This window comes from Hakea prostrata, chromosome 2, assembly GCF_041222555.1.
Source record: "Hakea prostrata isolate BN-2017 chromosome 2, UWA_Hpros_2, whole genome shotgun sequence".
Lineage (NCBI taxonomy): Eukaryota > Viridiplantae > Streptophyta > Magnoliopsida > Proteales > Proteaceae > Hakea > Hakea prostrata.
This window is the reverse complement of record NC_142601.1, coordinates 24784279-24809784: the sequence shown is the minus strand read 5'-3', so window position 1 is coordinate 24809784 and position 25506 is coordinate 24784279. Positions and strand designations below refer to the sequence as shown.

The 25506-nt window shown below is 39.1% G+C and overlaps 1 protein-coding gene across 1 annotated transcript in view; it reads right to left on the bottom strand.

The window, feature by feature from the left end:
* Positions 1-25270, bottom strand: part of LOC149024134 (BTB/POZ domain-containing protein FBL11-like) — a 39464-nt gene extending 14194 nt beyond the window's left edge. The window contains 7 exon segments of the mRNA XM_089144464.1: positions 9122-9227; positions 9300-9388; positions 19759-19808; positions 19964-20105; positions 24076-24196; positions 24823-24873; positions 24962-25270. Coding sequence (XP_089000590.1) covers positions 9122-9227; positions 9300-9388; positions 19759-19808; positions 19964-20105; positions 24076-24196; positions 24823-24873; positions 24962-25134 — 732 coding nt within the window. The 5' untranslated portion in view covers positions 25135-25270.
* Positions 25271-25506: the final 236 nt, after the last annotated feature.

The window sequence follows — 25506 nt, the reverse complement described above, 5'->3', positions numbered from 1 at the left end:
TTAAGTGTGGATTAAACATATGTTTAACATCTTTGTCTGATCTACACTTTCACGGAAAAAATTTTCTTAATTTATTTTTTGAAACTTTGGATTTAAAATACGTTTTCTAAGAAATTAAAATTAAAAGACATTGAAAAATACTTACATTGTGAAAGTCAATCTAATATAGTTAGACTCCATTGGAAGGGCTACAACCTCATGGAGTCAAAAAAAATTAATGGTTGTCGTATTTTTTTTTAAGATTTAACAAATTAATTAAAATAATTACAATAAATATGATGTTGTATTCCACTCGCATGGATGGAACAATTTGAGTTATCTGATATATCTTATCACTTGGTGATGTAAACCCAGGTGTAGGAGTAAGGGTATTATGGTAATTTTCCCTAGATCTAAGGGCTGCCTAGGAATTCCAGCAAAAGGGAGGGATGATTCAGGGTGTTCAGGGTATTCTGAAACTCCGAAAACCCCTGCTGCAATAGAAAGTCTACCTGAATTTTACTAAAATAGAAAACTAGGGTTTTGGAGGGAATTTCGGTTAGGGTAGTAGAAGGAAATTGGCTTACTGTTCTGAAGTTTCAGAACTGGTTTATTGCGGTTCTGCCACTTCAGAATTGAATTTGATTGATCTGGACTTTAGAATATGAACAGAACCTAAGAAAGAATCAGATATCAGAAATTTAAGATCTGCAGAAATTCTCCTAAGGAAGAAGATGGTGTCCAGAATTTGCTAACAGTTAGGGAAATAGGGTTTAATCATGGAATCAACAATAGGACTACTGTCTAGAGATAGGTGCGATTCTAGGGTGAGGCAAAAGGGAGCTAAAGGAGCTGGGTGAGTGGGATTGGCAGAGGGGGTAGGGTTGCTGCTACTGCAGGGGAGAGAAGGGGTGGGGGATGCCTACAGCTGCAAGGGAGAGGGCTGGGGGCTTGCTGGAACAGAAGGGGAAGGGAAAGAGAGAGGTCACAATTGTGGTGGGGAAGTCCTTATGGGGCCACGCAAGGCAGGGGAGGGTGGGAAAGTTTTGCATGAGAGGGAGGAAGAGGGGAATGGGGCTGGGATATGTACCTACTTGTTGGAAGCTCTGAAGTTGGTTAATGGCTGCTGTGAATCTAGAATAGCTGCTGTTTGTGATTGGAAAAAAAATTCCCTCAAAGCCGTCGTGGCCCTCCCAAAGGGGACCACGACCCTGTATTCCACAAACTCAAAATTTATTCAACCCAAACTGCCATTTACAATGAAAATAACAGGCCATTTACAGCATCTAAAAGACATTGACCCAATGTGGGAATCCCTAATATACAAGGATCCTAATACTTGTCCTAGACTCTTTAACTTGAACTCTTAACCAATAAAAGACAAATCTCAATGAAAAGCAAACTCCTAGAAGATAAGAACGCTCTTTGGTAAAGAGTCTTATCTTATCCACACTAACGAATTCCACCACAATTCAAACTACTAACTTACAATGGACTTGGACTCTTTCGTAACTCAAAAAATACTAACTCAAATTAAGGAAAAAAGGGAAGACATCCGCAATCCTTCAATCAAGGGGTTCCAAGCACATGCAGACCCATCTTGAGCCGTAAAAGGGCTGGGAAAATGACAAAAATGCCCTTGGGAGAATTTGGCCTGCTTTGGATTAGCTTTTTTGGGACTGGGGTTTGGGTCCGATTTTTTTTTTTTCGGGGGGAGGAGGGGGGTTGTCAACCTGGTTCACCTCATTTGGTTTTCATTTATATCAATTAATGGTTCTAAATTTCATGTTTTATAACATTGCATGTTCATTCATGCAGCATTTTCGGTTTTAAACTTAGTGTCGAGTTGGAACTCATGCATGGGGTTGTTTTCTCACAAATCAAGGCCATTAGTGTGTTAAGAAGGCATAAAACAGGCTAAATATCAAGTTTCAACCCAACCAGACCTTTAAAACCTCCCAAGATAGGCCCTCAAGTTCACTCTAGATAAGCTCCCAAAATTTACAATATCTTAATGAGATCACGCCAACTCGAGCGAGATCTCAGTTTTTTTGAAGGGCAAGATTGCCCTCGAATGGTAGATATCCAACCTTGTGTAGTACTCCCAGTTGTGATGGAGGAATTGACATGTGTGACCTTGATCTTTTACTGATGGGCACTTGTGACTATAATACACTTCAGATTATGAATGACCATTGTTCAAATGAACCTAGGGCAAATATTCGGGAAATATGAATATAGACTACAAATGATAGTGTCACCTTAAACAGTAACCATTACCCAGTGCAACAAATATTTAAGATGGGAAAATACTTAACCAACTTGTAAAATTAGTGTCACTGGTTTGAAAAATGATTTAACATTAAGACTTTAAAATATTTTATTATATTTAATATTTTGTTAAGCTGGATATTTCAAATTTTGATTTTCCACACTTGGGCTTCCTAGATGTGCCTAAAATGGATCTAAGGGTTGGCAGTAATTTCCCTTCTTTCAACTAATATTAGAATTTAGAAGAACAAGGGTCTTGTACATAATTATGCAAAGTAGTAAGGGTTTACTTGCAAATACATAATTAAACAGAATTTATTTGGAATATACGTTTATAGCTAAGCAATTAGTTAATTTTGTTTATTTAATTAAGGGTAAATATCACTTACCTCCCCTCTTAGCTGGACAAATAGCACTTACACCCCCTCTTAGTTGGATAATATCACTTACCTCCCCTCTTACTTAGCAAATGTATCAAAAACCTCCCCTCTGTTAACTTTTTTGGTTAAATTTAACTTTTATTGCTAAATATTTTTCTAAAACCCAACAAACTACCCTTGGTTAAAAATATTTTTTTATTTTAAACCATAAATTGCCGTAATCACCCCAGTTAAAATACTAAATTATCCTCAATTAAAATAATTATTAAAAACCAAAACTAAGACCCAAATTATCTTTAATTATTAAAAGCCCAACATGCCTTTTTTTATTTTATTTTTATCAAACAATTAAAAAAACACGTACTACTATAAAAATTAAAAATGCAATTAAAAAAGAAAGGGTATGTTTATAAAATTAAACACGTACTACTATTTTGGGATTTTTTAATTGTTTGATAATTTTTTTTAAAAAAAAAAAGGGTACGTTGGGCTTTTAATAACTAAAGATAATTTGGATTTTAGTTTTGGTTTTTAATTATTTTAATTGAGGGTAATTTAGTATTTTAACTGTTAGGGTGATTATGGCAATTTAGGATTTAAAATAAAAAATATATTTTTAGCCAAGGGTAATTTGGGGTTTTAGAAAAATATTTAACGGCAAAAGTTAAATTTAACCGAAAAGGTTAACAGAGGGGAGGTGTTTGATATATTTGCTAGGTAAGAGGGGAGGTAAGTGATATTATCCAACTAAGAGGGGGTGTAAGTGCTATTTGTCCAGCTAAGAGGGGAGGTAAGTGATATTTACCCTTTAATTAACGAAATAATTATCAATCCCATTTAGATTTTTCTTATCCGCTACTAGCCCCAAACTAGAACTTCTAATCGAACCAAGCCAGAAAAAGTAAACTCAATTGCACTCAAAATTGGTGGGGCAGCCCAATGAGTTGCTGATGCAGATCCACCACCAAATTTGCTTCTTTCCCCAGAGGTTTGGATCATACACGTATTTGGCCTTTAAGTCCATCGGTTTGTTTTGTAATTTGCTTCAATGGCCTAAAATATGGGTAGAAAGTAGGAAAAAAGAGGAATTATTTCATTAGAATTGTTAAGAGTCCTGTTATGAGTCTACTTCCATTATAATCTCAAGTTCCTAGTCGGTTTAGATTATTTAGATTATTTAAAATGAGGATCCCGTAAGGCATTTCCTCTTCTGTATAGGAGTATAATTTTGGTGTCCGTGTCACTAAATAATTTGGGTCTAAATTTGAGTTTAAAACTTATGATAGTCAACGTTGCTCTAAGTATAGATGTAATTGCTCAGTTGAGCCATGAACTCAAATTGATTTTCAGTTTTGTTTATTACTACTAGAGAGGTAAAATGGCATTGTATGGTTGTATGACCATGTCTCTCATGTGATTTCTTCTCCATGTTATTGCAAAAGTCCCTACAAGATCAAGGTTTTTTTCAAGCATTACACCTTTATTTCTTCAAATCAGCAGTACGTCATGTCACCCCATCCCCAAGATTCTCTTCTAATCCTCTAAATTCTCCAAACCTTGGCCATTATAACCTACATCTATTCAAAATTAACCATTAAAATAGATTTGAAATCCATTCCACAGCCTATATATCATCCTCTTTTTCCAATCAAGTTTACACATCAAACTACCATCTGATGTGAACACAAAGACCCCCCACCGAAACCCTAAGTAGGGCCCCTTGGATGGCCCCAAGAAGCCTCCTTGATCTGGCCGAACTGCCTAGTATGGGTATTTAGCATTTTAGCCCTCTTTTCAATGCTAGAATTAATTCCAGATTTAATTCTAGAGTTTTATTTGAGTTTAATTTCTTAGGTTGAGTAGTGTTTGAATCGGTTTTAGGAGTTGTATTTGATTAAAGTTTGTTTTGTTCAGTCCTTGGTAATCTTAAAGTGGTATATGTGCTTTAGAGTTTTAATTAGAAAAGAATTCAGGCATGTGCTTATTCAAGTTAAAGTCTTATTTAAGCATATATCTTTAGTCATTAAATTCCAAATCAAGAGTCCATGCTAAGGATCAGAGTCCACGTTAAGTGTTGGGATCCTTGTCTGTTAAGGAATCCAACTAGGTCCCAGCGTCTTTTGAAAGCTAAAATAGCTTAGCAGTTTTTGTAATTTTCAATTTTGATGATTTATAAAATTAATTGAGTTTGAGGATCATGGTTTCCTAAGTTGAGGGGACCATGGTTGAGCAAGTATTTTGTTCAAGATTAACAAATCCACCATTGATTAGAGCCTCTTCTTCTTCATTCTAGCAAGCTTCAAGCATTCCTCAAGCTTTACATTCCAGGAAGCTTCAAGCATTCCACATGCTTTACTTAAGTCATTAAGTGTAATTCGATGGGCATTCTCTTTAACAACTTTGGTCCCCGAACTGTCTATGATTCCCGTATCCCCCAAAACCAACCCCTTGTCCGATTTCATCTCAAATGGATCCTGGAACCCAATTCCCCTCCCCATTCTCACACTGGTTTGGGAATCTCCCCCCCCCCCCCCCTCCCGGGGGTTCCACTTGTGACCTTACGTTTGGCTCCCTTCCCCCACCAAAACCTTCTCCACCTCATCAGCCTAGAATCTCCTAAAATCCCACAACCCTAAGCCCCCATTGGTTTGGTTCAAAGGCTACATTCCTCGTCACTCCCTTACCCTTTGGAGGGCCCTTAACAATGCTCTCCCCACCCAATCCTTCCTTGTTGACCACCATATTCCTGCTAACCCCAAATGCATCCTCTATTGGAACGGTTTGAAGAAGCTTGAGCACCTTTTCTTTTCTTGCCCCTTCTCCAGATCTATCTGAGAAAAAGCCCTAGCTTCCATTTGGCCCCGTTTAAGGCATTCCTTCCGGTTTACTAGTGATTGGTCTTAGATTTTGAGGAACTTTTCAGGTAATTCCATTTGTGATTGAATTGGTAAGCTAGAGTACTATGCCTCTATCCATCACCTATGGTGGGAGCGCAATCTTCACAGATGGACCTCCAAATCCTGCTCTATAGACAAGATTTAGAATGCCATCTATTTTATATATCTTCTGGACTGTTAGCTATCCCCGATCTTCCAGTTGATGATACCCCAAGGAATAGGCTTATTGTTGTCTCCTGGGGCTTTATTTCTTCTTTTCAGTCTTCTGCTTAAGACCTTGTTCTCTTGTTTTCTCTTTGTTTAATATAATTATTTATTCATCCAAAAAAAAAAAACTTCAGCCAATTGAGTGAGGAGATAAAATGGAGAAGCTTGAGGACCAAGAATTACAACAGGAAGAATGCTTTACATACTTGGGATCAACCATTAACAAAGAAAGCAACATAGAGAATGATGTTGCCAATTTTCTATTTTTTTTGGTGGGGGATGGAGGGGGTGCTTCTTGTAACCCCAGGTTTAAGGTTAACTTCCAAAACCCTCAAATATGGTTGCAGGAACTAAGGCTTGAGGATGTGTTTAGGGTTTTCAGAAGTTTTGGCCAGTGGGCTTTTGGGCTCTGACTTTGCTGCTTTTATGTTTCAGATTTAGAACTGAGGGTTTTGGAAAAGTTAATGGGGTCTGGAAGGTCTGGTTTAGGGTTTTATGGAGCTTCTAAAATTTTGTTGAAGAAGACTTGCAGAAAATTTCAGATTAGGGTCAGAAAATTTTGTTTATGTTCTAGGGTTGGTTGTGATTCTAGGAAAGGGGGAAAGGGCTCAAGAGAGGCCGGGGTGGTGGGTTCAATTCAAGGAGAGGTGCTGCTGCTTGCGCAGAAACAGGGGTAGCAGGGATGATCTACGGTTGCAAGGGGGAAGGTCATTTGGTCTAGGGGCTAAAGGGGGATATTCTAAGGCGATTTGCGATGGGTTGGGGGAGTATAACCAAGCCAAACAAGAGAGCAAAGGGACTGTTAGGGTTGCAGACACAGAGAGGAAAGGGTTACGGTTTGGGCGGGGGTATTTCACTTACTTGTAGTTGAAGAACTGCAGAAATCTTCATGTTCAAATGCTTGAAATAATGAAGAAAACCTTGAGGTTGAAGACACAATACACAATACTAGCTACAAGTCACCTTCCCAGGGATCCCATGACTCCTCAAGTCAATTTGTCAAACTCTGGTTTCATTCAATAATCAAGACTGCTATTACAAGAAAGACTAAGGCTAGTAATAGCCTTGTAAACCCAACTAAACTCAAATAAGTAACTTGCTCCCAAAGTAAACAAAACTTGAAAAATTAGGACCCAACAACTCATGCTTATACTCCAAAAGGAGATAACTCTTTCCTAATAAAAAATAGGAGTTCTAAAAAGGAAATAATTCTTTCCTAGTTAGAACTCTAAGACTCAAATTCTGACTTCCAAATATGAGCTAAACTCAAAAAGGTTAGATCCCCTTTCTAAATAGGGAAACTTATCCCCACCTTAAAAGCTTTATAACTCTTAACTGGCTCATCAGAATAAAAAAATAAAAATTATATTCCTGACCCTGGGATCGTGGGGAGCAAAATAATACCTATATTGGATCCCAAAAGAGTGGCTTGGAAATGACCAGAATACCCCTGGGGTATTTGGCCATCCTTAGGTGCACCTTTCGGGTCTTGTTTTGTGCCCAATTTTAGGAGGCCCATCCCTGGTTACATCAGTGATTTGACAATGTAATGTGACAAACACATGCTAGTCAAGCTGAGGGAAAATTCTAGAAGACCATAATTCGACAGCCATGGCATATGAAGCAGAATAATGGGCGGTGAAAAAGAATGATACAGATAAGTTCAGAGAAGATGAGGATGTTAAAGAGGACATGCAGCAAGACTGCAAGACTAGGAGAGGTAGAGTAGGAAATGATCAGAGCTGTTATTGCACTGACCCAAGTTAAGTTCTATGTGCCGTTTGAGGTGGTATATGTTTGAAGCCTTGAAGGAGACCCTAAGAGGCACCCGTAAGGAAGAGTGACTGGATTCAGTTTGACACAGTGAAATGAGATAGAGGCAGACCTATAATGATCACTGGAGAAGTACTTAGGAAAGATATGCATATGCCAGGGTCAAGCCTAGCATAACTGCAAATATAATTGTTTAGAGGACAAGTACCCATGTAATCAACCTTACATAGAGGGATGTTTTCTTAGGATGCAGCTAAGTTTACTCCTCTGTATTCCTCCCTCTCCATCCCTAACCCCCAAACATCCCCTCCTCCCTTTCTTATTTTTTTTTCTTTTTAAATGTGTTGTGATAACTTCCTTTCTTTCTATTCGAATCCTTATAGATGATCCCATCTAGCTACAATAAGTTGATGGTGGTTGTTGATGATGACTTGATATCACTAAATGTTGATTTTTTATGACTTGATGTGGCTTAACATAAAAACAATATATGTCTATGATGTGGTGGGACTGATTGATGCTCATAGATCAGGTCTAAAAATAAACTTTTAATTCTATTTTAAACACAAATGGCCAATTCCCAAGGTGACAGAGACTGCAAAATGGACTATACAAACTTTGGGTCAACCTATTGTGGAGCTAATACTAAGTGAGCTTAGGAAAGGTAACAGAACCACAAACACATTAAATAAAGCAAGCCTATACTGGTTGAGTGATAAATTTGGTGGAGTTGCCTTAATTATTGGTATATTTATGTCAAGCAAACCAATTCTGTTTGAAATTCAAGAAGTATTGTCTTCCACAGTGGAGAGAGCTAGTGCATTTATGTATAGGAGATGTGCTCTTGGAGATAGAAGTTACGTATCAAGAGCTGAGTCTACCGAAGCAGATGACACAACCATAACTCTGACAGATATCACCATATTTTTCTGACTTTGATGGTGTTGAAAATGAAGGCTATACCAGTTGCAACTCAAAAATAATACACAACTAACAGATAAACAAGAATCCATAGTCATGATTGGAACCATAGGTAATTTTTAAATAATCTAGTCTTTTTGTTGCATATTTTTATATTTTTGTGGTGTATTTTATTCAACAAGAAAATCATAAAAGGGCATTCTTGTACACAAATATGGGACAACTTGCATATTAATAAAAAATCAATTGGATGAACCAAAGAGATCACCTTCCAATCCTGTGTCTAACTATGGTTTTAGCATTAAGGTTTCAGCTCAGTTAGTTGGCATAATTGACCTTTCAGTGTTCACTGTAAGATAGGGAACAAGATGCCAAACCTGCTCCCTAGTCCCTAGGATTGCTGGTCACCTTTCCCTGTCTGAATATAAATATAAAAGTATGACTGTATGAGGCAACCCTCTGAATAGGGTGTAGCCGTAGCTGAATATGGAACCCACTAGCACACCCTCCCAATGATTACGTTCTCTGAGGAATACTTATCGAGGTTCCTCTATTTTCCTTCTGTCTGTTTATTTCCTTGATATAATTTACTGATTTACTCCTAAGAGATGAATTGAGTGGATAAGCAAACTTCAATGTTGCAATCAAGAAACTCTTTCATGTTCTGATCAATGTAAACTGCTTCTTGTATACCTTTCTCAGGATGCTAACATAGTCCTTTTCAGTGTCGTCAGGATGCTTACATGGTTCTGCATTACTAGCTAGCCAAACCAGAAGTGCTTCACACAAATGCCGCTCACTGCAAGACTCTAAACAAATTAGAATTCCACACAGATAAATGAATCAGTGTACTGTCAGTGATATAAACTACCTGTCAACTGTCAGATGCGGATGTTCCAGACACGAACTTAACAAGTCATACGGAACATCACAAAAGGAGCTACATGACATTACCCACATCTGGAGGAAAGACAACCCTTATGAGCTTTATATAATTGACAGGATAGAAAACAGACGGAAGCAATTGAGAATATTTAAGGACATTGATCCTGCATAGATCTCAAAAAAGCAGAGATACATACTATTATAATAATAAATATAAATTTAAATGACATGACATGATAATTAGACATCCACAGGTTACTAAATTCATACAAACATAAAGTCAAATCTTAAAGCTAAAATTCTGCCTTGACATGGGTAGTTGTGGCTTAAAACGATATTCGTCATTGACACTGTGAAATCCAGCCCTAACCTAGCCCTAACCTTGACCCGGAAACCCAGTTGTTTATAGGTCCGAAGACCCGGAGTAAAGGAAGAAGCCAACTGTGGGCCATCTCAGTAGAAGACATGGTGTTTGACCTAAAACCCATGGATGTTGATGTTGGTGTTCCAATCTTGGAAGTCTGTGCCGATCTGGAAAGAAAGCTGCATCTGACTGAAGATGAGATAAGTTGAAGAACTTGGAGTATTATCTGACTTGGTTTGAAGGCATTTCTACACACTAGGTATGTCACCTGATGTGTGTGCAAAAGCTCTTTAGGTTGGTGTTCATTTGATCCTCCAATTCCCTATTTGAACTTTGCTGACCTGATTGGTCAATTGATTGGTCGACTGGGCCAGTCGACCAAGCATTCGACCAATGTTGTGTTAAATCCGAGAAAATACAATTTTAGGGTTTTTCATTCTTTATTTAAACACACTTCGTGTTTCTTAGTGTCCTCTGCGTCCAAAACACTCTGAGAACGTGGGAAGACTCGTTTGAAACTCTCTTCGGTGATTTCGAAGAATTCTCTGCAAGATCTGAAGTCTCTCATCTCTGATCTGCTAATACAAGGTTAGTAAGCTCTTCGGTGTCGTGATTTATCATTCTTCGATCTTGTTCTTGTTGAGATTGGGAAGAAGATGCTGCATCCTTGCAATCATCTCTTCCATGATCTCATTCTTTCTTTAGGGTTTATGATCAGCATAGAGATCTCAACCCTAATTCTTGTAAGATCCTTTTGAAACCCTAGTTCTTCTTATGGATCTGATTTCTTAGCCGACCAAATCTAATTTTCATGACGTACTTGTATTTGATTTTGATTACCTTTCCCTTGGATGAGATCTAAATCATCCCTTGTCTTTGCTATAATTTCCATAGTATATTTTTCATCAAATTCTAGGGTTTTCTCCCAATTGGGGAAACCATGATTTTAAATTGAAGATAATGTTTTTAATCATTATTAGTGCCCGATCTTTACTCCCTTAGTGTTAGAATACTATCCTAAAGTTTTCCTCTAAGTTTCATAAAGTTTCGAACCTTGTAGATTGAGTTTTAGATCAGAATTCCCGTATTTGCTTCGTACTGACTTTGTTGGTCGACTGGGTCAGTAAACCAATCAATCGACCAATGAAGTCAGAAGCTCTGTTTTTCGCTCTGTTTGATTCGTTTTCTCTCTGATCTTTTAGGCATCTTTCCTAATATTGTATCTATGATTGTTAGGGGTTTATTTGCTAAGTTTGTAACCTCTCTCTTTGATCTTTGGATTATCTTCGGCGATAATTAAGGTAAGGACAGTTATTTCATAATAACATAGACCGCGTACCCTTTGGTTTCTACTTTAAGAAACTCTGAGTTTATTTACTGTTCTTGTATTTTATACTTCTGATGTACTACTGTAAGTACAGTAGCACTTCACTTATGTTTTCTTTTTCATTATTCAACATTATATGAAATGCTTATTACTGCACATTGTTTAATGATTGGATTATGTTTTTACATTCTCTTTGTATGATGAGTTGTTGATTTTGTACGTCATGACTGATCTGAGAATGTGTTTGATTAAGTATGGTTTGGGATTGAGAGGTGTCTTTTTGACACTTCTGTCCTTGGACATCAACGGAAATAGCATGGGATATTTTCAAGGTTGCCCATTGACACCTTCTTGAACCATTGGTTGTCATACCTAGGGCTATCTAGCAGTGTTTGGCTAGGATGTCCCCGTTATATCAGACCCGATTCGGAAGGGTATTGAGACAGAACGACCCGTGGTAGCAATAGGGATTCACGGGCGCTCAAGACTGGTAACCAACCCGTGAGAGGACGGGAATCACATTGTGGGGGCCATTTATTGGTAGGGTTGCATATGGGTAGACTTGGGCTCATGGGTGCTCAAGACCGGTAACCAACCCGTGAGAGGACATGAGAGCTTCCCGTTTACTATATGTGGATGACCTATAGGGTTGATGAGTCCGTAGTCCGAGAGGGAATACGCTGACTCTATTGTGAAGGATACCGGAAAGGATCCCGAGAGGGGAGGAATGGACGTATCTGGATCTGAGTTGATATAACTGAGTAGATGACTTGCATTGGGCTAGGCTTAACCCTGACATGCGTCAGTACTTAGACCAATGGTGATGTGAGAGAGCGGTGACTTAACCCCCAGCCATGGAATATCCTAAGGGATGACGGACCCATTACCAACCGGAGCCGAGAGACTGAGACCTTCCTAAAGGAGTATGGTGCTATAACTTAAAGCATGTCTGCCAATAGAGACCAGCATACATAGAGTTTAGATGCATACATACATGATCTGTTTCATATTGCATAGCATCTTGTTATGTTCTGTTGCATGTTATTTATGTTATTATGAGTTAACTTGCCTTGCTGAGTTCATTCGAACTCACTCCTTTTTGTGCAATCTTTTTGTTAGATTATTGTACAGGTATTGACTACTATGAAGGACAATACAATGAAGCGCAAACCGATAAAGCGTACTACACGCAAGGTACTGGCAACAATGAAGATCACACTGATGATCCCTCGAGCGATCAAGTTGCGTACTATGTTTAGACATAACATAGAATTGGAACATCTGTGTTGGATTGATGAAGTCCACTATTTTGAAGATGTTATCTATAGAATAGAAAAGTCATAGTTCAGTTTGATTTTCTTTCCTTACTTTTCTTTAGAAACAGTTGTAATTCTTTTTAGACTTACGTGCTACATTCCGCTGTAACTGTGGAGTGAGTTTCCGCCTCACTCTACTTCTTTTTGATGTGCTTACATCTGGTATCATTTTCCGCACTCTGATTAGACTGATATTCATTTCCTGATTTAGATCTTTGTTTATAGTATTAAAACATTGATTATTTTTCTGTTCATTATTATGTTATTGCATATGTGGGAGGATGATTTCCTCGATACTTGATCTTCGGGGCTGTGGATCACACACCCGGGTATGCCAATTAGGGTACCGACTGGGGGGATGTGACAGACACAGCATGGTATTTTGACAACAAAATGTGTTAACAAATGATATGATGTAATTTCTCATTTAAAAAACAACACCACACTTCAGTTAGACTCATGAATAGGGGATTGTGAATCAACAGCCCTGGCAAGCAATCTGCAAGACCTAGTGTTGAAAGAGGTGAGTGAATCCTGACTTGTGTCATTGTGACACTGCAAGCCTTTATTTATAATAATTGAATGAAGTGAAGAGTACAAGTGATGCTGAATTAAAAACATAATTAAGAAATAAAAAGCCCATTGGTTCAGGCCCATCAAAGGCCTAAAGCTATCACTTAAATCAGCCCATGGCTTTCATGGGCTAGGACTATTTTAGTGGGTTAAAGTTAGCCCACATATTTTGATCTCCATGCTCTAGACCTAAGCCCAAGTCTAGTTCTTGAAAAGTCAATAAAAAGGGTTGTGCTTTGAAAATAAAAGAACTCTTTGTCAAAGGAGTTTTCCTTGTCAAGAGTTAGGTAGTAGTTGAGTTATTAATAGGTAGGTGGTATTAGCTAGTGGTTGGATGTTACCATTAATGTTTATGTTTCTTTAGAATGCTATATAAATAGACTTATGTAAGAGGTAAAGAGACAACTCATCAATTGAAATCAAATTGGTTTGTTAGCATTCCTTCTCTATGGAGACTCCTTGTGTTTGATCAAGGTAGGTTGGTGTTCGATCCAATCGCTCCACCTTGCGGTGTGAAGCTCGGGTGTTACATTGTTATTTTCAATTCCCTCATATTGTCCCTTCAATTTCTTTATCATAGTTCTACCCCTGTTTTGAAGATCTAGTCAGCCAGTATTGTTATGCTATTATCCTTATTATACCACTCTAGTTCCAGCCCTCTTCACATCTGAATTCTGTTTTATCTTAAGTCTATCAAATCTGAAATTGATTCCCTATGAAAGGTCTTATTTGGCTACTATTTTGATCAGTCAAATATAGTACTACTTTAGCAAGAATACCCAATGTGGGACTAAAAATGATAAAACTCCTACCAAAAGAAAACTACCTTTCTTTGACTTGCAAAACTCCCCCTCAAGTTGGTGCATAGATGTCTATCAAGCCCAATTTGCTAAAAATGCTACTAAACAACTTGAAACTCAAGCTCTTCGTGAAGATGTCAACTCGTTGATTATCAGATGTGACAAATGAAATCTGAATCAGCCCATACTCAACCTTCTCCTTGATAAAATGCCTGTCAATCTCTACATGTTAAGGCATGTCATGCTGAATTGGGTTATGTGCTATACTTATAGCTAATTTTCTATTAGAAAATAGTCTCATAGGTCCGTTTAGATCTAGCCCAAGTTCCTGAAGAAGGCCCTTCAACAATAATGCTTCACAAATGCCTTGAGCTAAAGATCTAAACTCAGTTTTAGCATTGGATCAAGCAAGTACAGCTTGTTTCTTACTCCTACATGACACAAGGTTACCCCCTACATAAGCACAGTAAAAAGACGCAGCTCTTCTATCATCAAGACATCCTGCCCAATCTACATTTGTATATGCTTCCACTCTAAAATGCCCTTGCTAGGAGAGACCTTTAAGTACCTCAAGATATGGTACACTGCACCTAGATGCGAAGAGTAAGGATCATGCATGTATTACCTAACAATGCTAACTGCGAAGGTGATATCAAGTCTGGTATGTGACAAATAAATCAGCTTCCCAACCAGTTTTTGATAGTTGGTCTTATCAACAGGTTTTCCTTTAACTTCAAATGATGATTGGTTCTACTAGGGTCTTAGTAGGTCTACATCCTAGCATCTCAGTCTCTTCTAGTAGGTCCAATGTGCACTTTCTTTGAGACAGAGAAACACTATCAGAAGAATATGCCAGTTCCAGTCCAAGTACCTAAGCTTGCCCATGTCTTTTATCTCAAACTCTGTCCCCAAGAATGTCTTCAAGGCTGAAATTTCTTCCTCACTACTTCCTACGATGACTATGTCATCCACAAATACTAAAAGAACTATAATAAGAGAACCATCCCATTTAACAAATAGGGTATGATTTACATTGCTCTACTTGTAGCCATAGGAGACGATAACCTTATGAAACCTCTCAAACCAAGCCCTAGGGCACTGCTTTTGTCCATACAATGCTTTCCTCAATTTTCACACTTTGCCATGTGTTTCAAGACCAAAATATCCAGGTGGCACATCCATATATACTTTTTCTAGAAGCTCTCCATGAAGGAAAGTATTCTTAACATCCAACTGCTAAAGACTCCACCATTGGTTCACAGCACAAGAGAGAATGGTCCAAACTATAATCATCTTGGCAACTGGAGCAAATGTCTCTTCGTAGTCAATACCATTAAGTCTGAGTGAAGCCTTTGGATACCAATCTCGCCTTATACCTCTCAATGCTTCCATCAGTTTTATGCTTTATCACAAACACCCACTTGCACCCAACAGTCTTCTTTCCTATAGGCAAAGACACCAACTCCCACTTTTTTTTCTTTCCAGTGCTTGCATTTCCTCATCCATAGCTTTCTTAAAGTTTAAGTCAGACAATGCCTCCTACCAGGATTTAGGAGTATGGGTGGAGGACAAAGAGGAAACAAAGCTTTGAAATTCTAGGAATATGGACTGATATGAAACATAATGAGATAGGATGTTTAATGCATGTGTGTGGTTGTTTTCTCAAAGCAATAGGTAGATCTAAGTCAAAGACAGACTCACCAGGTGGAACTACTTCTTCAGGATTAGGAGTCGGTGCTTCCAAATGGGACCAGTTCAAAAGGGGATTTCTTCTTCCTTTGTAGGTCTTTAGAGGTCTATGCTCCCCCTGCACATCATCCACCAGCTATTCTTACCCAATCACTCCATCTTCCAAAAAAAAATCTATCAAAGGGGACTCAATAGTAGGAACTTCAGGAGGAATCTCAAGAAATACCAATGCTTCTTCACTAAAACTCTTCCCCTGAAGAAGAGGAAGGGAATAGAAAGAGACCTACTCTTGAAAAACCTTACGAAATTCAGAGTGATAACATTTATAGCCCTTCTGTGTAGGTGGATAACCTAAGAAGACACTTGTAACCCACAGGGTCAAACTTACCTTATCTATGTTGGTTACAAACAAAGCAACGCATCCAAAGACCTGAGCCGGGACTGAAAGTTGGCAAAAGAACCTCAAGAGGACAACGTTGGTCTAGGACACGAGAGGGCATTCTGTTAATTAGATAGGTCGCAATCTGAATGGCATCACCCCAAAAACGAGAAGGTACATTCATGGTAACCATAAGGGATCTTGCTACCTATAGGAGATGTATATTTTTGTGCTCAGCCACCCCATTTTGGGGAGGAGTATCCACACAACTGGTTTAATGGATAATCCCATAAGCAGCAAAATAGGAGGGAAAAGGCCCACCTGAAAATCCAATCCCATTATCAGTCCTGAGAATTTTCACAACAGCACCAAACTAGGTCTTAACCATATTATGGAAATTTTGAAAATAGGAAGAAAAAAATCACTTTTCTAATGAAAAAAGATACACCCAAGTAGTCCTAGTGCAACAATCAATATTGACAAGAAACAGACACAGTCTAACTAGGACTCCACACATCAAAATGAATGATAGAAAAATGCACTTTACTACGATTATCAAAAATAGGGTAAACATGTGTAGTTTGCTTGGCTAAAATGCAAGCATCACAACGAAAGTCATTCAAGTTACAACTCTTAACTAAGTTTGAAAAAAGTCATTAAAACAGATAAATCAGTCCATATGGGAAATTTTCACTTTTTTAGTACCCTAACATTTCCCTATCATTCCACAGGATCCCAATTTTGTTTCCTAGTCTTTCCCTCCAATTCCCATCTAGATCAAAGCATCCCATATCTTTCCTAAGAGCTCCCCACAACTTTCTTACATACCCAGAGACATCCCATAATATTTTGTTATTCATTTACTAGAAGATTATGGCAACCCCTAATTTTAGGGAAACCATCCTAGGATGTAACCATAAAATTGGGTTTCCATCACAATGTATGGAATTAAATTCTTTGCTACTTCTTCTATTTTTATGCTACTTCTTCTATTTTTATTTTTTTTATTTTTTTTGGATGGGTGTGTGGGGGTGGCAAATGAGTATTAACCTTTGATAGGGCCCTAGGGTAAGAAAGATAATGGGGGGAGAGTTATCATGACTAAACAATAAGGGGGTATATATAGGGGGAAATATGTGAGGATGGGTATCCGTTATTCTATGTAAGGTTTGGGCAGCCATTGGCTGAGGCAGCATCGTGTGAATGATGTAGGGGGGTGACTGACACCATCAAAACCGGTGTTATCTTTCAGTTTTGCTGTAATCCATATCCTAGTAATTCAATTTTAGTTCAGATAGGAGGGTTCCTATCAAATTGGCATCAGAGAAAATTTCGATCCAGGGGAAGGACAATGGAGACCGGATTGTCCATGTTTTCTACTGAAAGGAGTGTAATGCATGGCTAGCAGAAGTTTTATTCTTTTGTTTGAAAGAGGAGTCGGGGTATGAATATCGGTTGAGTGCGGCTTCCAACACCAAGATGGGGATGCATTGTGTTGGGTCTATCAAAGGAAATGGCCAAAGTGTCAATTGGATAAGCTTCAAGGAGGCCAGAAGAGAAGACATCGGTGAGGGGAAGGCTGAACTGCAGAAACCAAAAGAGGTCATAGAGAAAGAAGAGTTGGCAGTAGGATTTGGGGCAAAATCTGAGGATTTGACTAGTGCTGGGGACCTCGCAATGGTGAGAAGTTACAAAAAGCTTCCACCTAGATCTGGCTGATGAGATCAAAGCAGAGGTACTAGGGATTGATCCCATAACCGAAGAAGGCACAGCTAGTGTTCTCATGAACTCAGCAGTAATACTCAATGTGAACAGCCACAATATCATCGTGCGAGACAAGAAGTCGAAGGCTGATTTTATGCACGACAGTCAAGAAATAAATGAAGGAGAAAATCTCTTTAGAGAGGAGGAAGAAGAGGATGTCGGGAGTGGGAAAATGCAAAGAACCCATCGAATTGAAAAGAAGATCGTATGGGGGTGCGAATTCCAGTGAAACCTCCTTGGTTGCAGGTGGCGAAGACAACACAGGCAAGTGGTAGTTGGTGCCTAGAGTGGAAGAACCACAAAGCAGGTGCGGGCAGTTGTTGCGTGAGCTTAGGCATCCTTCCATCGACATTCATTTGCCCAACTCCCACGAAGAGGTGGTTGCTTCAATTTCAGCAGCAGCAGTTGGAAATATACTGCAGCGGTGAAGCTAGCAGGAGAAGAAAAGGGAAAGGTAGGGTTTAACTTGCTGACCTGGTTGGGCCTGTTTGAGCAAACAAATTAAAACCAAGAGATGACCTTTAAAGAACCCAATTAAAAACCTACCCTTAAAAATGTTGGACTTCATCCATTGAATAGAGGTTTGCATGTTCCAATATACCCAAGGCAAGCAGACCACCTGGAGTGTTAGAATGTGCACAAGCAGCAGCCCAGGATCCATACAGCCCATTCAGATTCCAATATACCCAAGGGCACTTTTGGGAAGTAACTATTCATTCATCCCTTGCCTTCCTTCTTGCAACCAGTTCAGCGCACCAAATAGGGCAGCAAGCAGAGGCTGAGCACACACTTCTGTCGACGTTGGCAGAAGAGTTCCAGGTTCTTTGACAAAGTTCCGACAGATTTCAGGCCTCTAACAGGCCGATCCACACACACCTCGGCAGAGGCACTATTTGCAGCCACAACGAGTGAAAGGAAAAAATGGCTGGAAAAATCCACCGCAAGATGCTACTCTGACGATTTCCTGCAGATGTCGATGCCAGAGAAGACGGAGGCTCGTGCGCCTTGGTCTGGGATTGAGTCTAGGCCACCCTTCTGTGTGTTGCCCGAACCAGCATTGGGTTTGATTGCAGTCAGGAGCAATACTTACCAGGTCGACGTCTTCTGGACAGAGGGGTTAATGCTCCAACTGGTTTGCGATCCATCTGGAATGATTGTCGAAGCTTCACTCTGGCAATTAGTTCCGGCAGAAATACATTGGGAAAGCCACAGGGGCTGCCCATCGTTTTACATTTCTGAAATCAGAGCTGCTACCAGGACATTTGAGAAGAAAACTGGGTCAGGGGACTCTGGAATGGTTGATTTTAAAAGGGTAATTGCAACCGAAATTCAAACCAATAATTCCTATCACATGAATTTTCAACCGAGAAAATTATTGTGGGAACTGCCAGGACTACTGTTGGAGTTCCTCCAGCACCAAAGATGTTTCAAGGGAGAGTTTGTAAACACAAGTACAAGATTGATGGTCAGCATGCTCAAATTCATCAATTAACTAATGGTCAGCATGCTACATCAAATGGGAACAATGTTGAAAGGATTCTTGGCACCGAATTAGCATTGTTGTATGGCAACCATGTGAAGACTAACCTCTTGACTTACCTTCACCTTGAGGACAAGGTGAATTTCGAGGGGCCAGTTATGATAGGGCCCTAGGGTAAGAAAGAGAATGGGGGAGAGTTATCATAACTAACAAAGGGGGGTTTATAAAGAGGGGGAAATATGTGAGGATGGGTATCCGTTATTCTATGTAAGGTTTGGGCAGCCATTGGCTGAAGGCAGCATCGTGTGAATGCTGTAGGAGGTGACTGACACCATCAAAACCAATGTTATCTTTCAGTTTGCTGCAATTCATATCCTAGTGAATTACTTCAGATAGGAGGGTTCCTACCAACCTTATCTATCTCGCAGAAGTGCTATGTTTTTTGGTTGTCGACTTTGCTTTCATGTCAACATATGCCTTTCTGCAATTTTTTCCCTAAATTAGAAAGGAACAGTAAGAATCTAACATAATGCAACACAATATAACCTTCCACATTCCGGTTATATCACAACACACATCATACAATGAATCTAGAATTTTAGAATAAACAAACTAGAAATACTGAGAATGTAGTATACATCAATTTGGTCTTTGAATAATTTGTTTTCTTGTAAAAAGAAAAATAAGGAATTCAAAGTCACATATATAAGATTGAAGTGTGATGGCTTGCTTAAATAAAAGTAAGGTACCCACAAAGTTTCTCGCCAAATAGTCCGTGCACATTTCTGCAGTAAAATTAACAGCTGCAACACATTTCACTACCTGCTATCAGAGTGAAGGCCTCATATTTGACCATATATCATAAACTAGAAGTGGCAAGATTGTTCTGACAGTGTAATTCCTACAATTCAAGAAGATCTCAACCGTTTATCAAATAAAGAAGGATTAGAAAACATACCATTCTCTAATCCAAAGTTCCAAACTTCAACAATGGCATCTAATGTTATTTGTGGCAATTGAAGACCCCTGGTAGAGGTCATCTTGGAGAACCATGTATTGCACTCCAGTAATAGTGACTCCAACCCGAAATATAATGCACCCTGGAAAAATTTAAACATATCTTAGGCACATAACTCATGCACAATTTCTCAAAAATTGGAAGAGAGAAAAGAAAAAGGAGTTTGACGAGAGGAAATTCATCCATCATCGTCGACGAATCACTAACACTGTTGCAACAGTAAATCCCGAGCCAACTGGCTGAATAATGTTGGCTGTTAAATGGTTTCCTGGCTTAAATGCTGGGCAAGCCATTCAACCCAAAATACAAAGTCAAATTCTGCTGTTTGGTCACTACCAAACTACTGACTACAAGAATATAGTCAAAAAGATTACAGAAATTAGGATGTGTAGTCACTACCAAGGATCTCATTCAATCTTTTAGGGTGAAATTTGGATGTTTAGTCACCAACTTATTCATTCAATGCGATTTAAGTATTAATCATGCATTATATAGTCAACTACGAATAAGCCAAATTTGTTGTCATGGTCATCCAAGAGGTAGTCCAAAAATAAAGCTTTCCAAGTGACACTTCAGTGGTGATCTAAATAAAATTTAGTGGAGATGATCATGCCTCAAAGTTGGGGAAACTGACATGATGGTTAGGCAAGAAGCAGATGGAAAAGCCCGTTATTTATTGAGGGAAAAAAGCCTTTCTTAGCTTTAGCTGATTAGTTCTAACTAAGGTATGCCCCCGTCTTTTTCCTTTTTCATTTTTCTTATTTAATTGTTACAATTTTTTTTGTCTGCAAAGTCCCAGTTGCATATTGTACCAACAACTATTCCTTGAATGTCCCATCGATAACAGTGACGATGGGGGATATGACAATCTACCAGGCTCCCAGTTCTAGTTTTCACTGTAAGATCCTTGGAATCCCCCAAGGTTTCCTTCAGAAAAACAGAATGATATAAACCCAACTCCACGATCAGGGCTTATTGAAATAATTCCGAAGTTTAGGGTTAGCCCAGAATATTCCAGCAAATAATCACCAAAGTTATAAAGGATGGATGGATAATATGGTGGGATAGTTATGGTTTGCTGGGAAGGACAAGGAGATAAAATTGAGATCCAAATAGATGGGTAGGGAAAAGTTAGGGTTTTCCCATATTCCCATGGGAAGATTTGGAAGACTAAAAATTATCCTAGGATTAATGGGATTCATATGGGAAGCACGGTTGTCAAAGCATCCACCTAGATGAAACAAAAGATAGAAAAAAAATTAGGGTTTTGGGAATGGATCTTGAGTAGGGTTTTGAAGATCTTGGGCAGTCTTTCTCAATCCTTTCTTTTCTTTTCTTCTTTTCTTTTTTGTTCTTTCTTTTTTTTTCTTCTCTTTTCTTTTTTCTGTTTTCTCGGGTTCCACAAGTCGGAAAGAGTGGAGGAGAGGGAGAGAGAGAGAAAGAGAGAGCCGAGAGGGAAAGAAGGGAGGAGAGTCGGTGGCATACGGGTAGGTGGTGTTGGGGGATGGGTTTAGAAAAGTCATAGGGGGTGGGGAAGGGGAATTAGGGGGCTGCGATGGTAGGGGTGGGTTTCATAGGCTATGCAAGAGAGGAAAGGGGAGGGGGAGGGTGACGATCATGGTAGGAGGTTGGGGAAGGGGCTGAGGGTGCTGATCTGCTGGACATACTTGGTGGAGCTGCCACTGAAACAGATGGCTGCTGGTTCTTGAAGTAGGTTGCTGCACTTGAAGGCAAGAAGCTAAGAATCCTACTGAGGCCCTCCAAAGATAATCACAACTTGTCAATGCAGACTAATTTTAAAATGAAGAAAATGGCTTATTTATAGCCTTAAATCAAGAAAGAAAGAATTTGACTCTAACTAGGTACTTGACTTAGACTCAACTAGGAATTAGAAACTAACTCAACTAGGGTTTCCTTTATAAGTTAGGATACCCTTAACAATTAAATAACAGCCACATAAACAAAAGAACCCAACTTGAATAGAAGACTTAATTATCCCTAAAGAGTCCTACTTAAAAGATAGATTCCCGATGTCACTAGGAGTCAAACTAGGACTTCAACATAGAATTGGACTCAGAAAAAAAATAAAATAAGCAACTAAATCAAAAGGGAAAATGACCAAATTGCCTTGTAGGGGTTCGGCCAACCCTAACTGTGCCAGTTTGGTTGGGCCCCAAGGCCCAAACCAAAGTGTCGGCCAAGGGGAGGGCCTTTGTTCACATCACAAAAGAAGGCCAATGACCACACCATCAGTGGCATCAGAAGTGGTAAATGACAAAAATGCCATTTCCTTGAAATAAATGGAGCATCTTTCAAGCATAAACAACAAAAGAGAAACATTCCAAGTCACATTGACGCAAGCTTGAGAGACTCACTTAATAAAACTAGGCTGAACAAGCTCAAAGGGAATTGACCTTAAGGACTGAGGGTATTGAAGGAACCCATGGATCATACCAGAGATGATTATTCTCACCATTCCCAACATGCTTACTTAAAGAGTTCTTAAGACTCAGCGACACAACAGTAAAACTATTCCACACCCTGGACCTTTTCTTTTTCCAAACCTTAGGATCTAACAGGGAGGTACTGGGAAAATATTTTCCAGTGAGCATTCTTAGTCAAACATAGGATGGCCCATTAATCAATCACCAACCCTATTTATGAAGTAAAGCCTGATTAATAAATCCAAGCAGAGCTAAAACCAAGTCCACCAAACTCAATAGCTAAAAAGCATACTCTTTTTACACGTGAGATTAGAAGGCTTACCCACATCATTATTTCAAATCGATGGGCTAACGAATCAAGAGTGTTACATATAGATTCAGGAAATTCACAGCAACCCATCAAAAAGGAAGGAATAGAAGCAAGGCCAACTTGGATTCTAAGATTCTTCATTCCAGGAGCACTTTTGAATTGATAATTGGCAATGTTCTTTGTCTCAATCTGGGAAATTCTACACTCAAATGGCTGCTATTCATTTATCTTTAGATAGATATATTCAACGGAGTTAGTATTTTAGGAAAAAGTTTCATCTTCATCCAAGGCATTAAGTTTTCTTGTAGAGAGTTTTGCATAATGGATTGCCTGTTAGGAATTTGGTTGCAAGTGGTCGTTTTCTTCTACCTCTTGTGTTACGTGTGGTGCGTTTCATGAATCGGTTTGGCATATTTGTTTTGAGTGTAATTTTTCTAAAATAATTTTAGCAGCTGGACCTTTGGGTATTAGACCCGAGTTTATTACCATGGCTTCTATTTTGGATGTCTGCAGGAGTCGGTGTTTTTGCCTAAACTAGGAGATTTCCTCTCTTAATAGGGTCTTTTCAATTTTGGCTATCTCATTTTATTATATCTAGGGGGCTTGTCATTTAGCTGTCATTAGGGGCATCTCTCCTAATCCTTTGCAGGTGTCAGAATCCATTCAGTTTTGGCTCAAGTAGTCAAACATTTATCCTCTTGTGAATAGTTGCACTGATATACAGTGTCGGGATTTAGTATTCTATTCTAGCATCGAGGCTCCACTAAGTCTTAGTTCTATTGTGCTCTATCTCCCAACTTGGTGTAGTTTTGATGGTTCTATCTTAATGGTTGCAGGTGTGCTCACCACTCAGTTAGCAGGTTGCTCATGGGGGGTTCTTTTTGGTCCATGAAAGATGATGTGTTACAGCTGATGGGACTTTGTCTTAGGATAAAAAGCTGGAAGCCACTTTGGAGGGGGTTGTGCAGGGACAGAGTAAAGCAGCTGAAACGGGTGTTTCTTCGATTGTTGTTAGGTCTAATTCTAGGATGTTATGTGAACTATTGCCGAGTCCATCAGGTCACAGTTGGCCTTACTATTTAACACCAATCTTGTTAGTCCTTGCTCAATCTATCTTGGATGCATCTTTTTGTGTTTTTTTGGATGTTATGTCTTTTTAGTACCTGAGACAGTTCATCCTCTTGGAAAACCATCAGGTTTCATAGTCTGTTGTTTATCAAGAGAGCTCCCAGGCACATGACAGCTAGGAATGGGGTAATGAATGGACTCAATGGAGCACAAGAAGATCAAAAACTTACTTCCAATAGTTGAACAAAATTCTTGGGTGTGATATCAAGCTGACAGCCAAAAATAAACTTCAGAACATTGAGTACAGTTTCCGGGTTCCAATCAACTGAAATACAGTCCAGACATGATTCCCTAAAGGAACAGAAAACATGAAGTACGCTTTTTAGTGTGAGTATAGACAGCACAAGTAAATAGAATAAATACAAACTCAAGGCATTAGTTGAAAATGAACAAACTAAAGTATCAAAATTTTGCTGTCATTGTAGCATAAGGGAGCTCTAGTCACACTAAGCTCCTGCCCAAGTGATGATCGTCAATACAAAATCTTTAGGAAGTTGCACAGGGTCTAATTCTGCTTTGCTATTGGCATCTGATTGATGGTTTTAGTCCTCAGACAGGGTAATTACTTTTCCACCCAAACAGCAATTTAGCTTAATTCAATTTAATGCCATGAAGATGTCTCTTCATTCAAGTATTCAAAACACTAGATAGATCTCCAGGCAAAATTCGGAAGGGGGAAAACTAAACTGTGTCAATAAATTTGTACATTTACTTCTAATTCTTTGAACAAGAGTAGGGTCAACTGCTTCGACCAAGATACTCTTCAGCTTATTGACTTAGTTGCCGGAGTAAGGCGAGCCTAGTTTGTCTCAATAGAAAGTGAAAGTTCAAGAGCATTCATATGTAGAGAGGAACAAGAAAGAAGAAGGTTTGTAGCTAGGTGATAGGTCTACGGTTAGAGAAGCTCAGTAACCAACCTAAAGCTTCCACCGAGTAAGCCTTGGAAGTACGACGATTCCTGAATAAGCCTGCATTCGTGATGTGAGGAAACGAATTACAGATTAATGCTACAAGTCGATACAAAATCTCAAAAGAACGAATTGACTTAGTATCTACCTGTTTCGATTTGCTTGAACTTTAACGATTTGACTGCTCAGAATCAACGGGAGGTTCCAAAAATGGACATCTGCGGTTGAAATGAAAATCTCTTCCTGCCGAACCTCCGGTTGGGTCGACGGAAGATTCCTCAATTCGATAACCACCAAATCGTCGATTGAGGTAGAAGCCATGGAAAAACTCTATAGGTGACAGCGAGCTTCAAACAACCCCTTCTTCGAAATGAGCCTTGAGACAATCGATATGTATACGAACTAAAGCGGAGAGCACTGGCTCGTGGCTGGTGCATGCAGGATCTTCTTTTTCCATTTTCATTATTTTCTGCAGGCAGGGTGTCATGGTCCGGTTTGGGCCGGTTTCGAACTTTTAACGGTTTCGGGCTACAAAATTCGAAGTCCACACACAGCACCATTAGAAAAATAACGGTTTCAAGACGGTTTTTGTTCTGAGCAGTTTGGATTCAGAAAAATAACAGTTTAAACACAGGTTGATTAACAATTTATGGTATGCAAGAAAAAGAACAAAAATAAATATTTGAACATCCT